General features: G+C 33.5%; 1 protein-coding gene across 3 annotated transcripts; it reads left to right on the top strand.

Moving 5' to 3' along the window:
* Positions 1-451: 451 nt before the first annotated feature.
* On the top strand, positions 452-23,835 carry LOC127180460 (collagen and calcium-binding EGF domain-containing protein 1-like). Of its 3 annotated transcripts, XR_007829643.1 has the most exons (15): positions 452-672; positions 1,956-2,036; positions 6,905-6,957; positions 8,292-8,426; positions 8,506-8,643; positions 10,287-10,414; positions 10,484-10,604; positions 11,529-11,659; positions 12,259-12,294; positions 12,429-12,464; positions 13,017-13,274; positions 21,655-21,731; positions 22,399-22,451; positions 23,392-23,428; positions 23,536-23,835. XR_007829643.1 is itself a non-coding variant. In XM_051134504.1 (11 exons), the coding sequence occupies exons 1-11, from the start codon at positions 590-592 to the stop codon at positions 13,203-13,205; spliced, it is 1,131 nt and encodes a 376-aa protein (XP_050990461.1). In that variant the 5' UTR covers positions 452-589; the 3' UTR covers positions 13,206-14,031. The 3 variants fall into 3 exon arrangements, 1 of the variants encoding a protein (XP_050990461.1); XR_007829644.1 differs by lacking the exons at positions 21,655-21,731; positions 22,399-22,451; positions 23,392-23,428; positions 23,536-23,835 and adding an exon at positions 13,379-14,031; XM_051134504.1 differs by lacking the exons at positions 21,655-21,731; positions 22,399-22,451; positions 23,392-23,428; positions 23,536-23,835 and having other exon boundaries at positions 13,017-14,031.
* The last annotated feature ends 3,705 nt before the right edge of the window (positions 23,836-27,540 follow it).

Raw genomic sequence — 27,540 nt, 5'->3', positions numbered from 1 at the left:
ATTAAGTAAAGATCATGTTTCATTAATATATTTTGTAAATTTCCTACTGTAAATATATCCAAACTTAATTTTTGATTAGTAATATGCATTGCTAAGAACTTCATTTGGACAACTTTAAAAGCGATTTTCTCAATATTTAGATTTTTTTGCACCCTCAGATTACAGATTTTCAAATATTGTCCTATCATAAACCATACATCAATGGAAAGCTTATTTATTCAGCTTGTATATTAATCTCAATTTAAAAAAATGGACCCTTATGACTAGTTTTGTGGTCCAGGGTCACAGATAACATGCATTAGTGGATTTAATGTGACAACGTAATTAAATGAATCTTTATATTTTTATATCCATATGTAAATGTGCTACTGAATTATTAATGAAGGTTAAACGGTGTAAAGGTGTGAGGAAGAGGAGGGGCTTCATCTCATCTCATGTTTTTTGTGTTGACGTGAGGGATCAGTGCGCGTTTATGCATGTGCTTCAGTTTGGTCTCACTAAAGATGTGAGATGACAGACTGGATTTGACATCTTTAAGTTTGATGAAGTTTTGCACTCTCGTGAGAGATTCTTGTGAATCCGGAGTGAAATGACGCGTCTCCTGCGCGCACCGTTTGGCGTCTTGTGCGTGTTTCTGTGGATTTGCGGCGTGAACGCGTCTGACACCTCACAGTGAGTGTTTGTGCATCTGTCTCATCTTGAGCTTATTCTGATCTCAGCTCATCTGCTTTTTGACTGCTAACACTTTGCAAAGTTTCACTAGTTAACATTAATGCATTCGCTAACACGAACTGAATGAACGCAATATTTTTAATGCTGATTTCAGTAAAATTACTCGCTGTTTAACTGATGTTAACAGATGCAAGTTTTGATTTTAAAAATGCATTAGTAAGTTTATAAATGAGCTAAGATTATTAAATGCTGTTCACGTTAACGGATGTGAAGAAATGAAGCTTAGTGTACAGTGTTGCAGTTTTACTGATCCAAGTTGATTAAAGCGAAATGACTTAAGTTCAAGTTTTATTTCATTATTATAAGAGACATTAATACTTGCAAAAATGCTTTAATGGGCTTAATACTGACACTCTGAAGCTCTTGTGGCTCTTTTCTAAATGTCTCATATGATAATTAGATTTTCTGTATCATGTCATTTTTGTTGTATCATGTAAATACAATGTTACATTTCAAAGTGCCGCTACAAATATCCTCTTAAAGGAATAGTGTACCCCAAAATGTCTTTTTTAAGATTAGGATGAGTTTGTTTCTTTATCAGATTCGTAGAAATGTGTCATTCCGTCACTTGCTTACCTCTGCAGTGAATGGGTGCCGTCAGAATGAGCGTCCAAACAGCTGATAAAAACATCACAATAATCCACAAGTAATCCACACCACTCCAGTCCATCAGTTCACATCTTGAGAAGAAACAAATCCCTCATGAAGTCAATAATCCACAATAAAAGTCAATTTCCTGTTGTCTCTCACATCAAAATCCAGTCACATATTTGTTTAGAGCTGTTTTGGCTTGTAAACGGTGCTTGATCTGTGCAGATTTCTCTCCTGATTCAGACCAGACCACTTTTTCACTGGAGGAAGTGTTATTATGGATCATGGACTCAGATTTTAGTTAAAAACATCTTAATCATGGATTTTGTTTCTTCTCAAGATGTGAACTGATGGACTGGAGTGGTGTGGATTACTTGTGGATTATTGTGATCTTTTTATCAGCTGTTTGGACTGTCATTCTGACGGCACCCATTCACATCCATTGGCGAGTATGTGATGGAATGACACATTTCTACAAATCTGATGAAGAAACAAACTCATATACATCTTGGATGACCTGAGGGTGAGCACATTTTTTGTTCATTTTTATTTTTGGGTGAAGTATTCCTGTACTTTAAGGTGCTGTATTTCTTCAGTATTTTCTGTAGATAACATCTCTGTGTCTCTGTCAGTGAGGATTGTCCAGAAAATAAGATCCTGACTGTGGAGTATCCGTGTACGAGAGCTGGAGGTCAGAGAGGTCGCTGTCTCAGGTACACCTCTAAATACTAAAACTGATTGTGTAACTTTTTCAGCACTGTTAATAAAATAATGTTGAAATAATGTTTCATGTTTGTAGTGAATGTGATTAGGAATCAGCAGTTTTCCAGTTCATGGAAGCATGACTTGAGATTTGAACTTTAAGTGTTTGTTTAGCAGCCCGTAACCAGATCAAGCACTACTAGTGAGCGTGAGAACGTTAGTCACCCGTTCGTGATATGAAAGGTGTGTTTGGCTTTATGGCTGATCAGAGATTGGAGGATCATGTGACCTTCATCATGTGAGTTCTCAGGCGCAGAGAAATTAAAGGGACTTTTCTGAGAATCATATCAGTTTTAATACATTTGTACTCAGTTACACTGACTGCAGAATTTCTGTGTGAAACCAGTGACGCGGTGATGGAAAAATTATATTTCAATGCATTTGCTTTTGCTCTAATAACTTTTAGTGCTTATGCAAGCAAGAACAAAGTTTTTGTGTAAAAGAAATAAGTTTAAATTAAGTTTAAATGAGTTTAAAGATGAGTAAGATTAAATTCCAGATGCAATCTATGAAAGTCTCAGTTAAAATTGAGTTTTAAGAATGCTGAGATATTTTAAATGGAAAGCAAGACAAAAACACCCATTAAGAATATGAGAGTAATATATGATCTAAAAGTACAGTACATGTTGACAGTGAGCAATGTACAGTGCATGATATACAAAATATAAGCTTTCCAAACTCTCAGTCTGATTTATCGAATGTAAAGCGTTTTCAGGAGTTTTTTTCTGGCAGGTGAAGTACATTTGTTCAATATTCATGATCTGTTGTGTGAATTAGAGACTCTTGTGTGTTTAGTTTGTATGAGAGTCATAACTCTTTCACAATCCTGCATTTGTGAACTGATAAAATGCTGAAATGCTGTGGTTTGTGTCTCAATGTCAGTCAAAAATGTTGTAGAGCAGCTGCCAAACCAGCGGCAGAACTGACAGGCGTGTCCTAGGTGTTGTTTCGAGCTTGTTAAGAAGTGAAAAGTCCAAAACACAAGACAGAAACGGAGACCAATACATACTGGAGCGCAAAAAAGAAAAGAAAAAAGATGTTCTGATAATTGACTAATGTTCAGACACAGGCAAACATCACTCACACATTCTTCAGAAAATGTTACAAAATCATTTCTGACATAATTTTTTGCATTTACTATGTGTAAAATTCCTATCTGTCCTGTTTATACACAAAAAACTGATGTTCAAAACAATGTAAACATTTTTTAAGTTTATCGGAGATGAAAAATGGTATACTAAGATATTTGTTTCCTGAGAAATTGATCAAAATTAAGTGTGTTAATGCTTAAAACAAGAACAAATATTGCAACTTTTATCTCACAATTCTACATTTATGCCAGTTCTGCATTTACAGTATATCTCAATTATGTTTACATATTGTAATTATGAGAAAAAGGTCCAAATTGTCAGATATAAACTCACAGTCACAATTACTATTTTTATTTTTTCATCCTGTGCCAAAAACAAACTACTATATTTTTCTGACTCGTTTGCCAGCCTTTTGTTTGCATTTTTGATGCATTTAAAAAAAAACTAAACTTCTTTTTCTCTATCATTTAAGTCATGCATCCCCTTACCAAAAAGTAATATACTTCAAGTTTACTTTATTAAGTATACTATATATTTTTAAGTATATTTTATGTAGTAAGTATACAAATATTAGTGTACTAGTAGTGTACTCGTAAGTGTACCATTTCAATACTCCTTGGGACTAAATTGGTCCACTTTCTAGTATATAAAGTATACAACAAGTTTACATCAAAGTTTTTCGCTTGTACTGCAACTATACTAAAAGTGACCTTATATATACTGATATTTATACTGATGAATACTGATATATATATATATGATATATAAATATATATATATATATATATATATAGACCATTTTGCTAGATGTAAACAACACTGGTCCAGAAGCACTTCCTGTTTTTTTGTTTTTTATTTTATTTCACATATACAAATACATCTTAAAGGTGCTAATGTAACATTTTCATCCAGTCAAATGTTATGTTGGTTGTATTTTTTTGTGATGTTTGTGTAAAGTTAAAAAAAAAAGAAACAGGAAGTGTATCGGGACCAGTATGTTTACATCTGACAAAATGGTCTATATATATATTTGTGTACTGATAGTTTTCTAATTAAATAAATGTAGTAGCATTTTTAGTACACTTTGAAGTATAGTCTCAGTAAACTACTATTTTAGTAGTAGTTTATAAGTTTTGTTTAAGTGAACTTTACATCATACTTTAAGTATACTACTACACTGTAAAAAAACAATTTGTTGAGTCAACCTAAAATAATTTGTTACCCCGCTGCCTTTAAAATTTTAAGTTCAGTCAACTCAAATAAGTTTAGTCATCTTGAAATGTTAAGTTATACTAAGTGACAAATTAGATATTCGAGTTGATTCAACTTAAAATTTTAAGGCAGCTGGGTTACTTACCCATCTGTTAAGTTTAGCAAACACAAATATCTAAGTTGTTACTTAGTACAACTTAACATTTCAAGTGACTAAACTTATTTGAGTTGACTGAACTTAAAATTTTAAGGCTGCAGGGTAACAAATTATTTTAAGCTGATTCAACAAATTGTGTTTTCTTTTATTTTTTACAGTGTATGTCCCTATTTAGGTATTAATTTGTATATATTTTGTTTTATGAATATCTGAACAAAAAATCAAAAGAAAGATCAGGGTATCTGCTTGTCAGCAAAAACATTTTATTCTAGCTTCATGCATTCTTTTTTAAACACGTGAATGTGGGTAAGTTTCGTAAGTAAAACATAAAAAGTAGAATAAAAGTATACTTTCCTATTTTTTTAGTTTAAACTTCTCGTAAGAGTCTCTAGTAAATGTATTTTGATTTAAGGATGTTTAGATATTTGTACTGAAAACCAAGACAAAAATACTGAGGAATGCTAATTAAATACTAATGATTTCACAGCTGCGTGTCTGAGGTGTAAACAGTCTTTAAATGTAAGGTTGAAGTGTGACACTGTTTTTAGGAGCAGGTCGGGTGTCATCGTCCCGCTGGGCATTCAGACTTTGAGTTTCAGCTGTTAAAATGAGGAATAAATCCTGAAGGAGGAGACGAGGAGTCTGGGAGTCTTTTGTTGAAGTGTGTTTTCCTCTCTTCTGCCCATAGAGAAAATGATGTTTCTCCAGAGAAGAGGTCCTCATTGATGTGTTTCAGTGTTTCTCATTTGCAGCGTGTTTTCATGTTGCCGTTGGGGAATAGAGCTGTGTTAGATCTGTGTGATCTGAGGTTGTAGACTGTAAGGAAGTGGAGGAAGAGGCTGGTGATCACAGCTGCTGTATAGGATCTGCTGGTTACAGAGGTGTGACTGAACAACAACACTTTGACAAACTCTTCTGAGATGCTCTCATTTATACTCATTAGTCCGCACACTGATACTAAATACTGATACTAAATTTCCTCAGGAACTGATAAGATTTTGATCTAGGCCTGCACGAATTGGGGAAAAAATGTAATTGTCTAATTAATCTAATGATCCAGTTTTCTGATTAAAATTGCATGTTTTTTCATAGGTTTGCTGTGCTTGTTTGTAGGGCTGCACAGTTTTGCCAAAAATGTTGTAAATGTATATCAATATGACAGTGAAGTAGTTCTAATTATAAATTAAATATTTAAATTTTTCTTAATATATATATTTTAGTAACATATTAAATATATTTATTATTTTTATTTAAATTTAATTCAAATTTATTTTTAATTCAAATTTATGTAAATACCTATTATATAAAATTATATATTCAGTAATTTAAAAAATAAATAAATAAATAATACTATAAGACTTTCAACCTAAGAGTGAGTATTTGAAAAAAATAATTTGATTTTATTTTACAGTACAGCTGTAAAATTACAGTACTAATAATAATGTCTTAATTTCTTAATTTCAAATGTTAATCACTGAGCTTTTGCTTCAGTAGAAAACCGCCGATATCTTCTGCTGCTACATGTTTACATTTCTAATGTAAAAATAAAAGCACCAAATCATGAGCTGTTAATGTCACATTTCACTCAGAAACATGCAGCGAGTGTATTTATTTAAATAAAGCACAGCCTTTGTGATTTGATAAATGCAACAAACCATGATTTCAATGTTATTTCTGTTAATCAAAAATGTGCTATAATACAGTTCAGAAAGTCAGAGTGAGATCTGATTGAGCCTTGTGTGTTATGTGCAAATAAAGAGCAGATGAGTGTGTGTGTGTGTGTGTGTGTGTTGAGAGAGGTTAGATTCTTAAGGAGCAGCAGAGGTCAGTAGGTCAAGGGTCACAGGAACTGATCTGACATGTTCATGACAAATGTCTAGAAGTGTGTGTTTTATCACAGTAATTTTTGTGTAGGACTGAAGTGGTAAAATCACTCTAAAGATGTTGTTGCTGGGTTGTGAACATTATTGACTGTAGAATTAAACCGCTGTACGAGTTGTGAACGGAGAGATGAAGTGTGGGAATACATAAACATGACAGAGGATGATCATGATGACAGAAGTGAAAGAACATGATGGATGGAGTGATGAAAAGAGGAACCGCTGGACGAGTATTGAGAAAATAAACAATCAGAGTGCTGACACTTAATTTTCACTTTCACAGCCACCATATGAAGTGTATTTTAATGCTCTCTGCTTATTTTAACTCCTCTCTGATAAGAACTAAAGACCTGCTTTAAGTCCAAACTGAACAGACATAATATCATAATTTTTGTTCCATTAGGGGTACTAGTTTTGTTTTTCATGGCCAATTTCTATGCTTTCTCTGACCTTTAGAAGTAATTGATGTGTGTCTGCAGGAGGAAGTGCTGTGAAGGCTTCAGGTTTGTGATGGGTCAGTGTGTGCCAGAAAGTAGGTAAAACTTTCAGCTCATTTCTCATATTTTGTTAAACAATCAATCTTTTTGTATGCCTGATATTTTATTTTATTTTATTTTATTTTATTTATTTTACATGATGAGTCGGCATATTTTTAAATATTTTTGATAGAAGTCTCTTCTGCTCAACAAGGCTGCATTTATTTGATCAAAAATACAGTAAAAAAATATGAAATATTATTATAATTTAAAAAAGCTTTTTTATGTGAAGATCTGTAAAAATGTAATTTATTTCTGTGATCAAATCTGAATTCTCAGCATCATTACTCCAGTCTTCAGTGTCACATGATCCTTTAGAAATCATTCTAATATACTGATTTACTGATTTAACATTAAATTGATCAAAAGTGACAGTACAGACATTTATAGTAATTAGGCACCAATAATAACTGAGCTGCAATATCAATCAATGCAGTCTTGGTGAGCAGAAGAGACTTGTTTGAAAAACATTAAAAGTCTTAATTATTTCAAACTTTTGACTGATGTATATCAAAAGTAATCATTTACAAGTAATCATGTATTCTTCCTCCGGCTTCCTTTCTTTAATAAAAAAAGCAACATTTTTTATTTATTTTTAAAGTATGATCTTCTTCTAGAGAATATACACTACCGTTCAAAAGTTTGGGGTCAGTAAGACTTGTAATAGTCTTTAAAGAAGTCTCTTATGCTCATCAAGGCTGCATTTATTTGATTAAAAATATAGAAAAAAAAACAGTAATATTGCAAAATGTTTTTACAATATAAAATAATGTTTTTTATTTTAACATACTTTAAAATAGAATTTATTCCTGTGATAAAAAGCTGAATTTTTATCAGCTGTTACTCCAGTCTTAAGTGAATCATTCAGAAATCATTCTAATATGCGGATTTATTATTAGAATGATCAATGTTGGATAATATCAACAGTTGTGCTGCCAAATATTTTTTGGAACCTGTGATTTTTTTTTTTTTTTTTTTTTTTTTTTTTTCAGGATTCTTTCATGAATAACAAGTTTAAAAAGTACAGTGTTTATAACAATGTAAATTATTTATTATTAACTTTTAATAAACTTTTAATTATTAACTTAATACATCCTTGGTGCATAAAAGTATTAATTTCTTAAAAAAAAAAAAAAAACAAACAATAAAAATGTACTGACCCCAAACTTTTGAACGGTAGTGTATGTATGCATGTTTTGTGGTCAGTATTTTTGGTCTGTTCTACTGAAATACAAATGTTCAATGTCTAAGTAAGATATGTGTGTGCTAAATGTGAATTGTTAGCTGTTAGTTGTTTGTGAACATAGATGAACTGTTAGTTTGTGTTCAGGTCTGGACGTGTGTGCCGGTTCTCCCTGTGAGCAGCAGTGCACTGATAACTTCGGTCGTGTGTTGTGCACGTGTTACGAGGGTTACCGCTTCGACAGAGAGCGACACCGGCAGCACCTGCACCCGTACTGCGTCGGTCAGTGGGTCAAACACTTGTTATGTGCTGCGCTCAAATGCACGCGATCGTAAGCTCTCTCTGTCTGTCTGTGGTCCAGATCTGGACGAGTGTGAGGAATCGAACAGCAGCATTTGTGAACACGTGTGTGAAAACACTCCTGGAAGTTTCCGCTGCCGCTGTAATGCCGGATTCACACTGACCTCAGATCAGCGCTCCTGCGCTCCCGTACGCAACCGTGAGTCTGTGTGTGTTTTTGAGTTTCTGTTTTTAACTCTTTTTCTTCAGTCAGTCAGTCTGCTCAGAGTCTCTGTTCTCAACCTAAATATTGAAATTCCTCAATTAATTAGGCTGAACTAAACCACTTGACTTCATTTAAACTTTCAGCTATCATTTTAGTCTCTCTCTTATTTATTTATTTATTGTAAACTTTGTACTTTTTAACAAAAAGTATTTTAATTTATTTTTAAAAAATATATAATTTGAATGTGTGTATTCAAATTCAAAAAAAATTTTAAGTGAAAAAAAAATTAAGAAATGTATTAAAATATGAATATCTCCTACTGATGTACATTTATAGATTAGAGATTAAAGTCCATTGAAATTATTGTTTATCCTTAAAGGCGTAATTTAGAAAACATGCATAGCATTGGATTTCATCCTAAATTCTGTAGATTTCATTTTATGTAAAAAAAAAAAAAAAAGGGATCTAATCAGGATCCATAAAAGCAGAAACTGATATGATTTTTTTTTAATATGTACAGAAACTGAAAGCATGCATACAAAACTATTTGCAATTATAAAGCCGTATTATAGGAATAATTATTAAAAAAAAACATTTATAATAAAATGTAAATAAAACACCAGTTCACAATATGCTTTAATATTATCATAAGTGCTAATATGCAACATTTTAACTGTTTTTTTGATTGTAATTGTTAATTCAGTTAAATGTTATAATAATATTAATTCCTGTTTGTGTATTATACAGTATATATGTAATAGATTAAAATAAATTAAAATAGAAAACTGTTCCTTTAAATTAATAAATTAATAATATTTCACAATAGTATTGTTTTTAATGCATTTTTGACCAAATAAATGCCACCTTGGTTAACAAGAGAAAAAATTCAAACAAATGTAAAATTAATAAATAAATAATTATATAGAATATAGAATATATAAATGTGAATTATTCCAAACTTTTTACTCATATTGGCCAAAAAACGTGCATATATAATTCAATACTCTCTAGTAAGATAATAGTTTAAAATAAATAGAGTAAAAGAAATATATTTTGCTTGATGACAAAATAATTACTTTTGAGCCTTGCAATACATTAGTGGTTGAACGTATAAAAAAAAATGAAGACTTGTAATTTTTTTTTTTTTTAAAAGTCTCTTAAAAATAAATTATATATATATATGTGTGTGTGTGTGTGTGTGTGTGTGTGTGTGTGTGTGTGTGTGTATAATATATATATATACACATTTAAAAATCTGAATTATTCCAAACTTGTACTGGTAGTGAGTGTGTATATTTAGGGATCCATGTCATATAATTTATAAATAATGATTATAAACAAAAGGAATTGCAACTGATAATGAGAAATGCATTTAAAAATCTTTTTTATGCATACAGGCTTTTAATAAATTGTTCCTAGGTATATTTTGGAAACAGTTGCACATTCATTTGGGATCATGTAGACATCTGTATAATTGTAGACATTGTAAAACTGCAGTATTAGTGATTAGAGATTGATGTTTAGCAATGTTTTTTCAATAGCTGATTCTTATACTTCAGCTTATGTTAAATCTGTGTGTACAGTATGTGTTCTGTGCGATAATGAGCTGTGTGTGTGTGTGTGTGTGTGTGTGTCAGTGAGCTCCTCCAGTAAATCTGAGACTCAGATGAGCTCTGGATCATGTTCTCTCAGCTGTCAGGACTTCATCAACATGAGGAGCAGCTTACAGCAGATCAGACTGCAGCTGGGACACACACACGCACAGGTAACACACACTCGTACATACACACTCCGCTGATGAGCTCAAACACATCTCATCTGCATGTGTGTTTAGGGTTCGTCTCCCAGCCTGGATAATAACAGCCACAAACCGGCTCACAGGAGAACAGAGAAAAATCCTGACGGTCAGACCAGCTCTGGACCTCCAGGACCACCGGGGCCTCCTGGTGTGCCGGGTAAACAAACACACACACACCAGCCTGTCTCTGACCACTGTACCCTATTCAGAGCTTATAAATGCACATCCATCATTCTGCTTGAACTGATTCACTAAATTGAATCTGACTCAACTGCATCTGCATATCATCCACTATTTTCATGTCCTCATAGTTGCCAATTGTAAGACAAGGAAGCACTGAAATGAACTACTGATTTGAATCTGGAAAATGAACATCTCTGCAGTATTTGGTATCAGCAAGAAAGTCATTGTTAAAATTTTGTGAATATATCATTAAGAAAATAGAAAGGGAAATGTACTCACCTCCTTGTCATCCGAGATGTTCATGTCTTTCTTTCTTCAGTCATAAAGAAATTGTTTTTTGAGGAAAACATTTCAGGATTTTTCTCCATATAATGGACTTCATTGGTGCCCCAAGTTTGAACTTCCAAAATGCATCTTAAATGCAGCTTCAAAGGTTCTAAATGATCCCAGCCGAGGAAGAAGGGTCTTATCTAGCGAAACGATTGGTCAATTTTTGATTTATATAGGTTTTAACCTCAAATGCTCGTCTTGTGTAGCTCTGCGTGAACTCTGTGTAATCCGGGTCAATACAGTTGCAGCGATGCAGAATGATTTTGAAGTTGGAGGAGAAAATGAGAGTTTTTTGACACACCGTAACTGTACTGACCCGGATTACACAGAGTTCACGCAGAGCTAGACTAGACGTGCATTTGAGGTTAAAAAGTGTATAAATTGTTGGATGACAAGTGGGTGAGTACATTAGCTGTACATTTTTGTTTGGGAAGTGGACTTCTCCTTTAAATCTCTGTTCTATTTTCATATTAAATCTATATTTTACATAACACTGTAAAAACACAGTGAACTTAGCCAGAAGAATGTCCAAAATGAGGTGTTTCTGTTCATATCTGTGGTGTTTTAGGTGACCCAGGTGAGCGAGGGGAGAAGGGAGAGCAGGGGCCGACGGGACCCCAGGGGCCCAGAGGAGACATGGGTCCGATGGGGCCACAGCCGGATCTTCAGCACATAAAGACGGGCAGACGGGGACCGGTGGTAAATCTGATTTACTGAGCACTGACACTGAGAAAACACTCGACAAATATGACCCTGGACCACAAAACCAGTCATAAGGGTCAATTTTTAATTGAGATTTATATCATCTGAAAGCTGAATAAATAAGCTTGAATTAATGTGTGGTTTGTTAAGGACAATATTTGGTCGAGATACAACTATTTGAAAATCTGGAATCTGAGGGTACAAAAAAAAAAACAAAATATTGAGAAAATCACCTTTAAAATTGTTCAAACAAAGTTCTTAGCAATGCATATTACTAATCAAAGATCAAGTTTTGATATATTTACGGTAGATAATGTACAAAATATCTTCATGGAACATGATTTTTATTTAATATTCTAATGATTTTTGGCATGAAAGAAAAATGGATAATTTTGACCCATACAATGTATTTTTGTCTATGGCTACAAATACACTCGTGATACTTAAGACTGGTTTTGTGGTCTTGGATCAAAAATGATTCATATTCACTGTTCAACACTGGATGAGAATCATTTGTAGTCATATATATATATTTATGTCTGATTTATTTGATGATGTGATGCTGTAGTTTGGAAACGTTTCATTTGTTTGTTCAGGGACCTCCAGGAGCACCTGGTAGAGACGGACAGAAGGCACGTGTGTCTTGCTTTATGTGGCAGTTTATTGTTATTTATGGTTTTATTATACAAACGGAGTGCTGTGCTTGATGTAAATAGTATGGATCAGATGAATAGTGGTGTTTGAGGTTGTTGATATTTCTGTGCAGGGTGACAGAGGTTTTCCTGGACCCAGAGGATCTCCAGTAAGTTCATCTTCACTTTACTGATTAAATGCATCAGCAATCAGTGAAACATTATTTTTTCTCTCAGTGTTTGTGCAGCAGCTCTTTGTTCATCTTTCAATTTTCATTTATCATTTATTTTACTTCAAGTAATAAACTTCTTTTTAAAGTGTTTTTTTTTTTCATTTTTAAAATTTATTTATTTATTTTTGTTAAAGTTTTTGCCGTTTTATTGTGTTTTGGTCTTTTTTATTAGTTTTTCTTTAATAGGTATTTATTTATTTAATAAAGTTAAACTGAATGAAAATGAGAAGTGCTTCCTTTATAGCAAATAAAATAAAGATTTTTTTGCTGTCAATTTTCAATTTTCACTTAATAAACTTGGTTTTAAAGTGTTTTTTTTTTTTTCTTTTACATGAACTATAATAACCCTACCCGTATAAGCTTCATAGTGCATCTGATGCAGCATTTCATTCACACAGAACCAAAGAATCAAACTGCTGCTGCTTTACAAAAAGCTTCAGAAAAAGCAAAGTGAAATAACGGTAGTTAAATCTCTCTCTCTCTCTTCAGGGCCCTCCAGGGTCGTTTGACTTCCTGTTACTGATGATGGCTGATATCCGTCATGACATCGTCGAGCTGCAGCAGCGAGTGTTTGGGAAGAGGCGTGGCCTTTCTGTGGACACACCCATTCTCTCCAGCAAAGAGGCGGAGCTTGAGGAGTGGGCGTCGGGAGAGGGAGAGCTGATGCCGAACACGTGACGTTGGAATAGCTGCTGCATTACAGTGCATCAATCCCAGATGGACTGAAGCCCAGAAGAAGCTGAGCAGGTAGAGTCCAGTAGCGGCTGCTTCAAATGAGGAACACGTGCATTATGATTTTACATGATTCAACATCAGTATAACTGACATGCATAATGAATGCTTTACCTCAGGTCGTGTAATCAGTGGGATGAAAAGACTGTAAGATGATGCCTGAAAGACAAATGTGTTTGACAGTGAACTGGAGCAGAGTAGAGCGTTGAATAACATAATACATACTCCTCTTTTAGCAGTGCACACTGCGTCTGGAAAATCAGGATTACAGTCCACATTTGCACAATGCAGTGCGCTCAACCTGACCTTCTGTTACCTGTGTGACAAATGAACCAAAAGAGATAACAGCTTTGATTTTTAATATCTTTTCCTTGATTCATTATTTCATCAGACTGACGGAAGTTCAGACAATTTTACTCAAAACTCACTTTTTTTTTCATTACAGAATTTAAAAAAAAATAAAAAGGTAATTTCACACTTTTTTGTTCTCAGAATTGTGAGTTTATATCTCACAAATTTGGAGTTTATATTTTGCAGTTCTGAATTTATATCTCAGTTCAGACACTGTTTCTTGCAATTCTAGAAAAAAAGTCATAATTGTGATGTGTAAACCCAGAATTGCAAGATATAAACAGAAATCTTTAAACAGATTTTTTTTTTTGGTACACAATAAGGTAAATGTAATTGTGACTTTTTATCTCAAAGTGCTGACTTTTTTCTCTAAATTGTGAGTTTAAGTTTTCAAATTCTTTTTTCTCAAAACTCTGAGTTCTGTAGTTCTGTTTTTTTTCTGCTACAGAATAAAATTAAGAAGGTAACTGTGACTTTTTATCTCACAATTCTGACTTGCAATTGTGAATTTATATCTCACAATTTAGACATTGTTTTTTTTTTGTTTTGTTTTTTTTTGCAATTCTAGAAAAAAAAATAATAATGGTGAGGTGCAAACCCAGAATTGCAAGATAAAAATGCAGAATTCTTACGTTTTCTCTGAGTTGTTTAATTTTTATAATTCTGATTTTTATATTATATAAATATCATTTATAAATATCATCTATAATTTTTTCTTAAAATGTTAAGTTTACATCATGTAATTCTTCTTTTTTCTGCTACAGAATTAAAAAAAAGTAATCGTGACTTCTTATCTCACAATTCTGACCTTTTTATATCTCACAAATTTTGAGTTTATATCTTGCAATTCAGAATTTAATTGTGAGGTGTAAACCCAGAACTGCAATATATAAACAAAACACAGAAATTGTATTTTTTTTTTCCTCAGAATTCTGAGTTTACATCACACTTTTTTTCTTTTTTTTTTTTTGCTACAGAATAAAAAAAATTAAAAAGGACGTTTTATCTCACAGTTCTGACTTTTTTTTCTCAGAATTGTGATTCTAGAAAAAAAAAAGTCATAATTGTGAGGTGTAAACCCAGAATTGCAAGATATGAACATAAATATTTAAACAGGCAATTTTTTTTGTGAATTTTAAGGAAAAAAGTCATAATTGTGAGATAAAAAGTCAGAATTGCAAGACAGTTGCAGTATAACTTTTGATTTTTTTTCATAGTAGACAGGACACTAGTGCTCAATTTGCAGCAGAGCCAGAACCGTTTATCACTGAAATGCACATGTGTATGTGAGAATAAGCAGAAGTCTGATAGGATTCAGTCATTCAGATGAATCTGAATTAATTTTAGCTCACTGTCCTGTAATAAAAACAGCTTTTTTAATTCCTAATTGGGCTCATTTAATCAGAAAGTTCATTTGGCTTCAGGTCTGATTGTTCTTATTGGTCTCAAGCATTTGTGAGCTTATTCCAGTTGAGCTTTTGAGTCAATGTAATGCTGTTTTTGATCCTGCAGGTGGAGCCAAACTACAGCTCATGAGTCAAAAATTCACCATCGCATGATTTTGGCTCCTTGGGCTCTGCTAACAAAAACATCTGTATACAGATACTAGACTAAAGCACGTTTCACAAAATGAGTGTGAATTTAATTTCCCATCAGTGTTTTTATTTTTGTTTACTGGCTTTTGCTTGTATTGTATAGGAGAGTAGAAGGTACATCTCATCAATCTTGAGATTTGAACACTCTTCTTACAAACACGGAGTTAAAATGAGCGCAATTAATGACCAGCAGAGATGGAAAAACATTATACGCACTACCAGTCAAGTTTCTGAACAGTAAGATTTTTACATTTTGTTAAAGAATCTTTTCTGCTCACCAAGCCTGCATTTATTTGATCCAAGTATAGAAAAAACAGTAAAATTGTAAAATATTTTTACTATTTAAAATAATTGTTTTCTATTTGAATAAATCATAAAATGTAATTTTTTTCTGTGATGCGCAGCTGAATTTTCAGCATCATTACTCCAATCTGCAATGTCACATGATCCTTCAGAAATCATTCTAATATGCTGATTTAACGCATTTATTTGATCAAAAATACAGTAAAAATCTGAAATATTATTCTAATTTAAAATGGCTGTTTTGTATGTGCATATCTGTTAAAATTTTATTTATTTCAGTAATCAAAACTGAATTTACAGCATCATTACTCCAGTGTCACATGATCCTTGAGAAATCATTCTAATATGCTGATTTGCAGCTAAAAACTAAAACAAATAAATAAATAAATAAAATGACTATTATTATTATGCTGAAAACACCTGGGTATATTTTTTTTCAGGTTTCTTTGATTTATAAGCGTCTTTATCATCACTTATGATCAATTTAAAGCATCCTTCAAATTAAAGGTATTAATTTCTATAAATTTCTATTCATTGAAGAATCCTATTTTAAATACTGATAATAAAAAAAAAAGTTTCTTGAACAGCATATGAGAATGATTTCTGAAGGATCATGTGACACTGAAGACTGGAGTAATGATGCTGAAAATTCAGCTTTGATCACAGAAATAAATTACATTTGAACAGATATTCACATAGAAAACAGCCATTTTAAATTAGAATAATATTTCAGATTTTTACTGTATTTTTGATCAAATAAATGCGTTAAATCAGCATATTAGAATGATTTCTGAAGGATCATGTGACAATCAGCTTTGATCACACAAATAAATTACATTAAAATATTTTCAAATGAAAAAGCAGTTATTTTAAATAGTAAATAGTAAAAAAGAATTTTACTGTATTTCCTGTACTTTTTACATTAAATAAATGCAGGCTTGGTGAGCAGAAGAGACTTCTTTAAAAAAACAAATAAAAAATCTTTTGACTGTAGTGTGTCCATACATGACACAATCTGCAGTAACGTGTCTCTGGCTTGTCCTTGGACTCTTTTTTTGATATTGTTGCTGTCATATCAGACACACAGATCTGTCAGCGTGTGTGTGTTTAAGCAGATCTCTCCCATCATCGGCCCTGCTGTGTTCTTCATGTCACGTATGAGAGATGCGTGTATTACTGTTAGCACGTCCTGTACGTGAGGCGCTGCAGTGCCGCGCTGCTCCTCTGGAGGCGCCGGTGACGCGGTCACTGGAGTTCACGGATGTTGACCGACCGCATACTTCCACTGATGCTTAACTGTTGTTTAGGTTTATGTAACTTTAACATGAAACCACAACACGAAACTTTAATACATAAACAGAATTCTTTATTGACAAGTCATCCATTGTGAATTATTAAATAATATCTGCACTGTAATATTTGTTCTTTACACTTTCATGCCTACTGTATTTGTGTGTTTATATGACAGGGTTTGTCAGCCTTTTCTGAATAATTAAATAACTAGTCTACATTTACATGCTTTGCCAGGGTTATTAGAGATCATTAAAATTAAAACCATAAAAACATTTGAAATAAACATTAAAATAAAATAACTACTATCTACCATATTAAGGATAAAAAGCAACAAAATTTTGAATTTTATTCACAATTAATAAAATGAAAAAGTAGTAAAAACTGTATGTTAAATATCTACTATATTAAGAATAAAAAAAAAGTCATAAAAATGTCAAAAACAATTAAAAAATAAAAAATAGATTTGAATTTTATTAATAAAATAATTCAAACAATAAAAAAGTAATAAAAACTGTATATTAAATATCTACCCTAAGGATCAAAAAATGTGTAGAAATGACAAAAACACAACAAAATTATATTAAAAAATGAAAACAGAAAATCTAACAATAAAACCTAGTTTGGAATTTTATTCATAATTAATAAAACAACTAAAGCTAAAAAAGTAATGCAACTGTATATTAAATATCTACCTTATTAAGGATTTAAAAAATGTATAAAAATGACAAAACCACGACAAAATTATATTAAAAAAAGAAACACAATCTAAAAATAAAAACTAGTTTTGAATTTTATTCACAATTAATAAAATGACAAACTCTGAAAAAAAGGTAATAAAAACTGTATATTAAATATCTATCATATTAAGGATAAGAAATTACAAAACACAACAAAATTAAAAAAAATTAAAAATAAAATTAAAAATAAAAGCTAGTTTTGAATTTTATTCACAATTAATAAAATAATTAAAACTAAAAAAGTAATAAAACTGTATGGTAAATATCAACCATATTAAAGATTTAAAAAAATGTTGTATAAAAATGACAAAACCTTAAATTAAAAAAATTAAAATTTCATTAAAATAGAAAATATAAAAATAAAAAATAGTTTTGAATTTTATTCACAATTAATAAAACAACTAAAGCTAAAAAAGTGTGTGTGTATATATATATATATATATATATATAATTTTTTTTTCCACAAATGTAATAGTATGTTATACTAAAATGACACCAGTTCATGTTAATCACACCACTTTATCATCCAACCGAGCAAACCAGTTTACATGTTTGATGTTGATTTTACTTTGTATAAAATCAACCAAACCAACCAGAAATTAAATTGAATGTTCCCATCAACCATCATTTCCAGTAAAGCTTAACCACAAAACAACAACACTGAGTAGTACATTATGGGTCACGCTTTACAATAACGTCTTTTTTGTTGCATCAATTATTGCATTAGTTAACATGAACCAACAATGAGCAATAATCCTAGTATTTATTAGTCACTGTTAATGTAAACATTGAAACGTTAATATTCAGATTAGTAAATGCTCATGAGATGCGTCAGCGCTGATTTACGAGATGTTTCTGAGGTCAGAGATCAAGTAAAGGACACTCTTGAGTGGATCTGAATGTTCTTCAGCTGTACATTTGAGAGTTTGTGTGTTTATCTGTCATTGTGTTAATAGTTCTGCCCAGAGGAAACGTGTGTTGCTCTTTCAGTGCTCAGGGGACTCAATGACCATCTCAGTTATTTTTAAATTAGCGATCTAATGTTTCTTCAAAAATTTTCCAGGAGGAATTAAAATAGAAATAAATGAGTCACCAGTCGTCTAGAGATATAAAATGAATGTGAAGCAGCTCATAGTTGAGATTGAGACATTGTTGAGATGTTTTTAAAGATTTTTTTTTTGTGATTCTGCTCACCAAGGCTGCATTTATTAGATACAACATGTCAGTAAATCAGTAAAAAATGTCAAATATTATTACAATTTAAAAAAAGATGTTTTCTAAGTGAATATCTGTTAAGATGTAATTTATTTCTGTGATCAAAGATGAATTTTTCAGCATCATTACTCATCTTTCGTGTCACATGATCCTTCAGAAGTCATTCTAATATGCTGATTTGCTGCTGTTGCTGCTGAGTCTTTTGCATGTGACATTACTAAGGATGAAAGTAAGGAAACGTATGCAAAATCTCATTTAGGAGAAGTTTTTTTTTGGAAAGTGTTCATGAAGAGATGATCTCCACACGTCCCCATAACGTGTCTGCAGGTAAGCAGCATCTCTTAACATGTCTGAGACCCGGCAGATCTTACGTGAGAATAAGCGACAGCGGCTCGTCTGCAGCAAACACCTGCAGGAAATGCATGCGAGCCGTGATTACAGGAGCTCCGCTTATCTGATCACAGATCACAAACATCAGACCGCAGCTCCAGACGCACACCGCTGGAAGATGCTTCACACGCTCGCTTTGTGATTCTATGTCATTCCAGCACACTTTCATGTCTTTATTAGATGCAGTAGTGTGTGAAAGTCTCTTCTGCTCACCAAGGCTGCATTTATTTGATCAAAAATATGGGAAAAATGTGAAATATTATTGTGATTTAAAATATATGTTTCTATGTGAATATCTGTTAAACTGTAATTTATTTCTGTGATCAAAGCTGAATTTTCAGCATCATTACTCCAGGTTTCAGTGTCTCATGATTCTTCAGAAATCATTCCAATATGCTGATTCGCTGTTCAAGACACAAAGCAATGTTGAAAGAGAATATTTTTGTGGAAACCATGATACATTTTACTTAAGATTCTTTGATGAATAGAAAGTTCAAAGGAACAGCATTTATTTGAAATCAAAATCTTGTCTAAAATTATAAATATATGCTGTCTCTTTCTATCAATTTATGTCATCTTTGAGGAATGAAAGAATATATATATATATATGTGTGTGTGTATGTATGTATAATTTTTGTGGATGATAGTTAACTCTGTGTTTTTCCATTAAGATTTAGACTTTATATATATATATATATATTTTTTTTTCAAATGGGCTAAATTTTAAATAATTTTTGTGGATGATAATTTAAATTAATTCTATGTTTTTCATTAATAATTTAATTAATATTAACAAAATTTGTTTCAAAGTTTTATATATATATATATATATATATACACACATATATATATATTTACTGACCAAAATTATAAACACAACACTTTTGTTTTTGCCCCGATTTTTCATGAGCTGAACTCAAAGATCTAAGACTTTTTCTGCACAAAAGGCCTATTTCTCTCAAATATTGTTCACAAATCTGTCTAAATCTGTGTTAGTGAGCACTTCTTCTTTGCCGAGATAATCCATCCACCTCACAGGTGTGGCATATCAAGATGCTGATTAGACGGCGTGATTATTGCACAGGTGTGTCTTAGGCTGGACACAATAAAAGGCCACTCGAAAATGTGCAGTTTTACTGTATTGGGGGGGTCTGAAAACCAGTCAGTATCTGGTGTGACCACCATTTGCCTCACGAAGAGTTGATCAGGTTGTTGATTGTGGCCTGTGGAATGTTGGTCCACTACTCTTCAATGGCTGCGTGAAGTTGCTGGATATTGACAGGAACTGAAACACGCTGTCGTATACGCCGATCCAGAGCATCCCAAACATGCTCAATGGGTGACATGTCCAGTAAGTATGCTAGCCATGCAAGAACTGGGGTGTTTTCAGCTTCCAGGTATTGTGTACAGATCCTTACAACATGGGGCCGTGCATTATCATGCTGCAACATGAGGTGATGGTCGTGGATGAATGGCACAACAATGGGCCTCAGGATCTCGTCACGGTATCTCTGTGCATTCAAAATGCCATCAATAAAATGCACCTGTGTTCGTTGTCCATAACATACGCCTGCCCATACCATAACCCCACTGCCAACCTTGGGCCACTCAATCAAAACGTTGACATCAGCAAACCGCTCACCCACACCACGCCATACACGCTGTCTGCCATCTGCCCTGTACAGTGAAAACCGGGATTCATCCGTGAAGAGAACACCTCTGCAAAGTGCCAGACGCCATCGAATGTGAGCATTTGCCCACTCGATGGACTGCAGTCAGGTCGAGACCCCGATGAGGACGACAAGCATGCAGATGAGATGGTTTCTGACAGTTTGTGCAGAAATTCTTTGGTTATGCAGACCGATTGTTGCAGCAGCTGTCCGGGTGGCTGGTCTCAGACGATCTTGGAGGTGAAGATGCTGGATGTGGAGGTCCTGGGCTGGTGTGGTTACACGTTGTCTGCGGTTGTGAGGCCGTTAGGATGTACTGCCAAATTCTTGCTTTTGGAGATGACTTATGGTAGAGAAATGAACATTTAATTCACAGGCAACAGCTCTGGTGGACATTCCTGCAGTCAGCATGCCAATCGCACGCCCCTCAAAACTTGCAACATCTATGGCATTGTGCTGTGTGATAAAACTGCACATTTTAGAGTGGCCTTTTATTGTGTCCAGCCTAAGACACACCTGTGTAATAATCATGCTGTCTAATCAGCATCTTGATATGCCACACCTGTGAGGTGGGTGGATTATCTTGGCAAAGGAGAAGTGCTCACTAACAAAGATTTAGACAGATTTGTGAACAATATTTGAGAGAAATAGGCCTTTTGTGTACATAGAAAAAGTCTTAGATCTTTGAGTTCAGCTCATGAAAAATGGGGGCAAAAACAAAAGTGTTGCGTTTATATTTTTGGTCATATGTATTTTTTTTTTTTAAATAATGGACAGAATTTTAAATAATTTTTGTGGATGATAATTAATTCTGCTGCGTTTTTCCATCTTTTTATTGTAGAATTCTTTTAACTAACACTGACATCGTCCTCAGGGAAGTGACATCGTTTTGGAGGGAAAGCAGCAGCTCCGCCATCAGTAAGTGGATCTGATTGATTCTGGGATGTTTTGTGGTGTTAGTTCGTTTGAAACATTGACCCTGTTTGATCAAATTATATTTTATAATCTCAACATTTCAAAAGATGCTTCAAATATGAAAAAAAAATCTTAAAATTAAACAATGACTAACTTAATAAATTTACTTGCAATTAATAGTTGATGTGCCTGAGCTTGACCAGCAAATTGAGCACATAAATTAGTTTTGAAACGGTCCTGTATCTTTTTTATTGTAGAACTGAGTGTTTGTTTGTTTAAATCTGGACGTTTGGTTTGCATGGGAGTGTGAGTGTGTGTTGATGTGGGTGTGTGTGTGTGTGTGATCAGTAGCACATATTCTCAGAGTGACAGTGTAAATATTTAGCGGTTTCCAGGGCCAGAGTGCTTTAGTGAAACTGCAGGGTGTCACATGTGAACAGGAACACATGCGACACAGATTTGTGCAGCAGCTCTGTGCGTTTCATGCCAGCAAACACATGACAGGTGCGGGCGTGGTTTGCTGCGACACGCAGCCTTCACACGCTAACTCATTCTTAAATCTGGGCTGCCAGGCCTCGGGCCAAACACGCCACTGCGCTCATCCCGGCCTGTCTCTCTCTGTCTGTCTCTCTGTCTGTCTGTCTCTCTGTCTCTCGGCCTGTTTTTTTAGGCCTGTGCTCGACATGAACACAATCATCATTGAGGTTTGGCCGCTGCTGTCTGGTATGTGCACATTTAGCCAGGAGTTTGTTCCCATAAGCCGATCAATAGGATCTGAATTCCCATCGTAACTCTTGTCAGACACTGTTTATGTGAATGTTTTCATGTGCTGCTGTCAGCAGAGAAATTATTTTTGCAGTTGTTTACACTAAAAATCAGAAAAAGTGTGTCACGTGTTTCTACATAAAATATTGTAGTTTACAAAAACAAATTATGGTCCAAATTTCCCCTCCCTTTATTTTTTATTTTATTTATTTATTTATTTTTTCCTCATTATTTAATTTATTTTTTTCATTGTTTCCATAATTATGTTTTCATATGGACCCAAATTTTCTCAATTTATATCATTTCATTTCATTTCATTTTATCTTATTTTATTTTGCATTACTTAATGTTTTTTTTTAATTTCCTTCTCCATTAATTTTTTTTTTATAATTTTATTTATTTTTTTTTTCTATTACTTAATGCAATTTAATTTCTACTCCATTTTTTATTTAATTTTAATTATTAATTTTATTTTTTATTTTTTGGACATGGTACCAGGAGTACCATAGAGTACCATGCAAATACCATATTTACATTTATTCATTTAGCAGTACATGGTATATGTCTAAAAGGACTATTAGACTCTTAAAAATAAGCAATAAAAAAAAAAAAAAAAAAAAAAAACCTTTTTGGTTGCTCAAAGAACATTTAACTGAACAGATCTTAAAAGAACCATTTTCTCTTAGTGTGAAGTACAGTTTAATAATCTGAAGAACTTTTTTCCACTATAAATAACCTTTTGTGCACTGAAAAACCTCTTGCAACCATTTATGCCAATAAAAATATTTGAAAGAGTTTAATAGACCACAGTGCTGATGAAGGCTGTTTATGCAGCTCTCAAAAGCTGTTTTGGAGATCAAGTTTATTACAGTTTGTTTCTTCATTTTTTGCATAGCAGATGAGTCACTGGCCCTTTCAGAAATGACCTGCCAAAGGTAAGTGGAGTATACAGCAGTCTCGAGGCGTGATTGCAGCTCTGTCTAAACTCTCTTAGCCTCAGGCGCTCAAACTCTACACCTTCACTTCCTCTCTCATTTACAAGCTCTTCGCATGCACATCCATCGGCGAGCAGCGCAGAACCGGCCGGACGAGTCCACGGAGATGGCGGAGGTGTAGCCTCAGGGTCGTGCTGCTGCTCTTGCGTGAGGACGAGCTCTTTATCTCTGAGACACTAATGACCCTCCTTCTGCCCCCTGACAGTCGGCATCTTCACGAGCGGCGCTTCGCACGCTTTTAACGTGCCTCCTCGGGCGGTGTCCTCTGGAGGACAAGAGGTCAACTGCAGATCACACAGGACTGTCTCATCATGTTCATTTGTGTTAGGTATTTTATATGGAAGATGCTTTCCTCCACAGAACAAATAAAAAAAAGCTCACTGACACTTTTTTCTAACAATTCTGACTTAAGAATTGTGACATTACAGAATTGCGAGATGGAAAGAATTCAAAATAAAAAGGTCATTGCTACTTTTTATATCAAAATTCTAACTTTTACATATAAACTCGCAATTCTGGAAAAAGTTTCAGTCTTCCGTAGTTAAAAAAAAAAAGAGAATTGCAAGACGTAAAGTCAGAATTCCAAGAAAAAAGTCAGAAGTGCAAGACGTAAAGCCAGAGGTGTGACGACAGAATTAAGAGATGTAAGAACTGAGATTTAAAGTCAGAATTACAAGATGTAAAGTCTGAATTACCAGATGGAAGACTTGCAAGATGTAAAGTTAGAATTGCGAGATGTAAAATTAGAATTGCGAGACTTAAAATAAGAAATGCAAGATGTAAGAATTGCGAGATGTAAAGTTAGAATTGTGAGATGTGAAGTGAGAATTGCAAAATGTAAAGTTACAATTGCGAGATGTAAATTTACAATTGCGAGATGTAAATTTACAATTGCGATATGTAAAATTAGAATTGCGAGATGTAAATGTAGAATTGTGAGATGTAAAGTCAGAATTGCAAGATGTAAGAATTGTGAGACATAAAATTAGTATTGTGAGATGTAAAATTAGAATTGCAAGATGTAAGAATTGCGCAATGTAAAATTAGAATTGGAAGATGTAAAGTCAGAACTGCAAGATGTAAGAATTGTGAGATGTAAAATTAGAATTGCGCAATGTAAAATTAGAATTGTGAGATGTAAAGTCAGAATTGCAAGATGTAAAAATTGCGAGACAAAATTAGTATTGTGAGATGTAAAATTAGAATTGCGCAATGTAAAATTAGAATTGTGAGATGTAAAATTAGAATTGCAAGATGTAAGAATTGCGAGATGTAAAGTTGGAATTGTGAGATGTGAATTTAGAATTGTAATATGTAAAGTTACAATTGCGAGATGTAAAATTAGAATTGCGAGATGTAAATGTAGAATTGTGAGATGTAAAGTCAGAATTGCAAGATGTAAGAATTGTAAGACATAAAATTAGTATTGTGAGATGTAAAATTAGAATTGCAAGATGTAAGAATTGCGCAATGTAAAATTAGAATTGTAAGATGTAAAATCAGAATTGCAAGATGTAAGAATTGTGAGATGTAAAATTAGAATTGCAAGATGTAAGAATTGCGAGATGTAAAGTTGGAATTGTGAGATGTGAATTTAGAATTGCAAAATGTGAAGTTACAACTGCGAGATGTAAATTTAGAATTGCAAGATGTAAGAATTGCGAGATCTAAAATTAGAATTGCGCAATGTAAAATTAGAATTGTGAGATGTCAAGCCAGAATTGCAAGATATAAGGTTTGAATTGAGAAATATGTGAAATTAGAATAAGTAGATGTGAAGCCAGAATTGTGACATGTGAAAGTGTAAAAATGTCAGTTGTGAGACATAAACTCCCATTGTGAGAAAAATATCAGAATTGTAAAATAAAGTTGCAATTACCTTTATTAGGCCTATGTTTTTATTTTGTGGTGTAAAAAAGCTTCCATACAGGGAGTAGTGGAATAAAATAGAGACCTGTTTTTTCAAAGATTAACTTATTTAAATTTCAGCGCTGTTTTACAACACCATTTGTCACGTGTGCCATGCTACAAAAGATGCGACCAGCTATGTCCGTCTAGCACGTGTTTGCATAGAATAACATTGAAAAAAGCAGCGCAGTACAATGCAAACAAGCATTCTGAACAAACCGACTACTTGAGGTCAACAGATGCAGCACGTCGCCTGGCATCGTATGCGTTTCTGTGCATTGCAAAAGACGAGCTTGTAAGAACAGAGACAGAGAGATTTGTTTTATGAGCGACTGCAGGGCTCAAATTACCATCTTTCACTGTTACTAAATGACAGAATGATGGTGTTTATATAAAGGTAGAAAGGGAAACGTTTTAATGACACGTCCTCTCGCAGCCGCTCTGTTGGTTTTCATTGCAGACGCATGTCGTGACACGTAATATCGGTTGCGCACACACCGTTGCGTTATGCGGTGAGTCCAAGTAGCTGTCATGAAGGAGGAAAGCGTTTGATTAATTCCAGCCAAACCACTGAGAGATGCAGAAATAACATGTCAAAGAATCAACAAGCTACAAGAAGAGACCTGCATTTGCTTTTGTTTATTAGTGGGCTTTTACGTGTGCACGGAGGGGGTCTTTCTCTCCCGTCCCAAACCGTGAGATGTTTGGCAGCGTGATGTGACCTTGCACGACAGGAGCTTTGCTTCGCTTGATTTTCTTCCAAAGGGCTCATAACCCGTGCAATATCTTTTCCCTTTGTGTAATCAAATCATTCTGTTTATGGTCATTTTAATCCGGTGATATAAGCGTCTCTTTTCCCCCGCCGTCCGCTGCCCCCTGGCTGTTTTTCGTCAAGTGTGGCATTTGTTCGTCAGGCTCGAGGCCTGGTGTAAAAACTTGAAACGTCTATTCAGGGACACCAGCAGTAGTTATGAAAGAGCTTCTAACAAAGCAAAAAGAGCCGTGACAGTCTGCCAGGAGATAATTATCCAGAATGAACAAGAGCTTCAGCTGCCAAAACCTCACATAACATCACTGCAGTTTTCATAAACAGCTGCACACAAACTCAAAAAGTGAACTGACTCACAATGTTTACCAAGGCTCCATGTATTTATTTGTATAAAAATATCAAATATTTTTACAATTTAAAATAGCTGTTTTCTAAGTGAGTATCTGTTAAACTATAATTTATTCTTGTGATCAAACCTGAATTTTTAGCATCATAACTCCAGTCTTCAGAAATCATTCTAATATGCGGTTTTGCTGCTCAACAAACATTTCTGATTATTATCAATGTTGAAAACAGCTGTGCTGCACAATATTTTTGTGGAAACTGTGATACATTTTATTTTTCAGGATTCACAGATGAATAGAAAGTTCAAAAGAACAGCATTTATTTGAAATAAAAGTATTTTGCAACATTGTAACCAGTGTTGGGGGTGATGCATTACAAGTAACTTGAGTTATGTAATCAGATTACTTTATTTCAAGTAACTAGTAAAGTAATGCACCACTGTTTAATTTACAGTAAAATATCTTAGTTACTTTTGCAAATAAGTAACGCCAGTTACTTTTTTTTTCTATTTATTGACTGACAGGTCTTTTTCAGGTCCTGTGTATATCTTAAAATTCTGACATTTTTCTGAACTGCAAGAATAATCGTGAATTGTGAGATACAATGTTGCAATTCTTCTTTAATTTTGTAGTGGAAACAAGGTTTCATATTAAATTGGTAACAAGTAACAGTGAAGAATGTTACAATCAGTGTTGGGGAAAGTTACTTCTAAAAGTAATGCATTACAATACTGTGTTACTCCCTAAAAAGTAACTAATTACATTACTTAGTTACTTTTTATGGAAAGTAATGCCTTATGTTACTTTTTGTGTTGAATTTTCTTCTTCTGCGTTCTACTGTACAGACATGAATTTACTTTTCCTTCAGCCTGATTCATTTCACTTTTGGTGTGAAAGGGCTTTTACGTTTGCCAAAAAAAAAAAAAGTAACGTAATGCATTACTTTCCATAAAAAGGTAACTAAGTAATGTAAATAGTTACTTTTTTAGGGAGTAACACAATATTGTAATGAATTACTTTAAAAAGTAACT

This window comes from Labeo rohita, chromosome 18, assembly GCF_022985175.1.
Source record: "Labeo rohita strain BAU-BD-2019 chromosome 18, IGBB_LRoh.1.0, whole genome shotgun sequence".
Classification (NCBI taxonomy): Eukaryota; Metazoa; Chordata; class Actinopteri; order Cypriniformes; family Cyprinidae; genus Labeo; species Labeo rohita.
The sequence above is the reverse complement of the archived record's forward strand: the minus strand, read 5'-3'. Positions and strand labels throughout refer to the sequence as shown.

Coding starts and splice junctions, on each gene's coding strand:
- LOC127180460 (XM_051134504.1), top strand. CDS start 590: ATGACGCGTCTCCTGCGCGCACCGTTTGGCGTCTTGTGCGTGTTTCTG. Junction 8,427..8,505: donor CCTGCACCCGTACTGCGTCG/GTCAGTGGGTCA, acceptor TCTGTGGTCCAG/ATCTGGACGAGTGTGAGGAA. Junction 10,605..11,528: donor GGGGCCTCCTGGTGTGCCGG/GTAAACAAACAC, acceptor GTGGTGTTTTAG/GTGACCCAGGTGAGCGAGGG.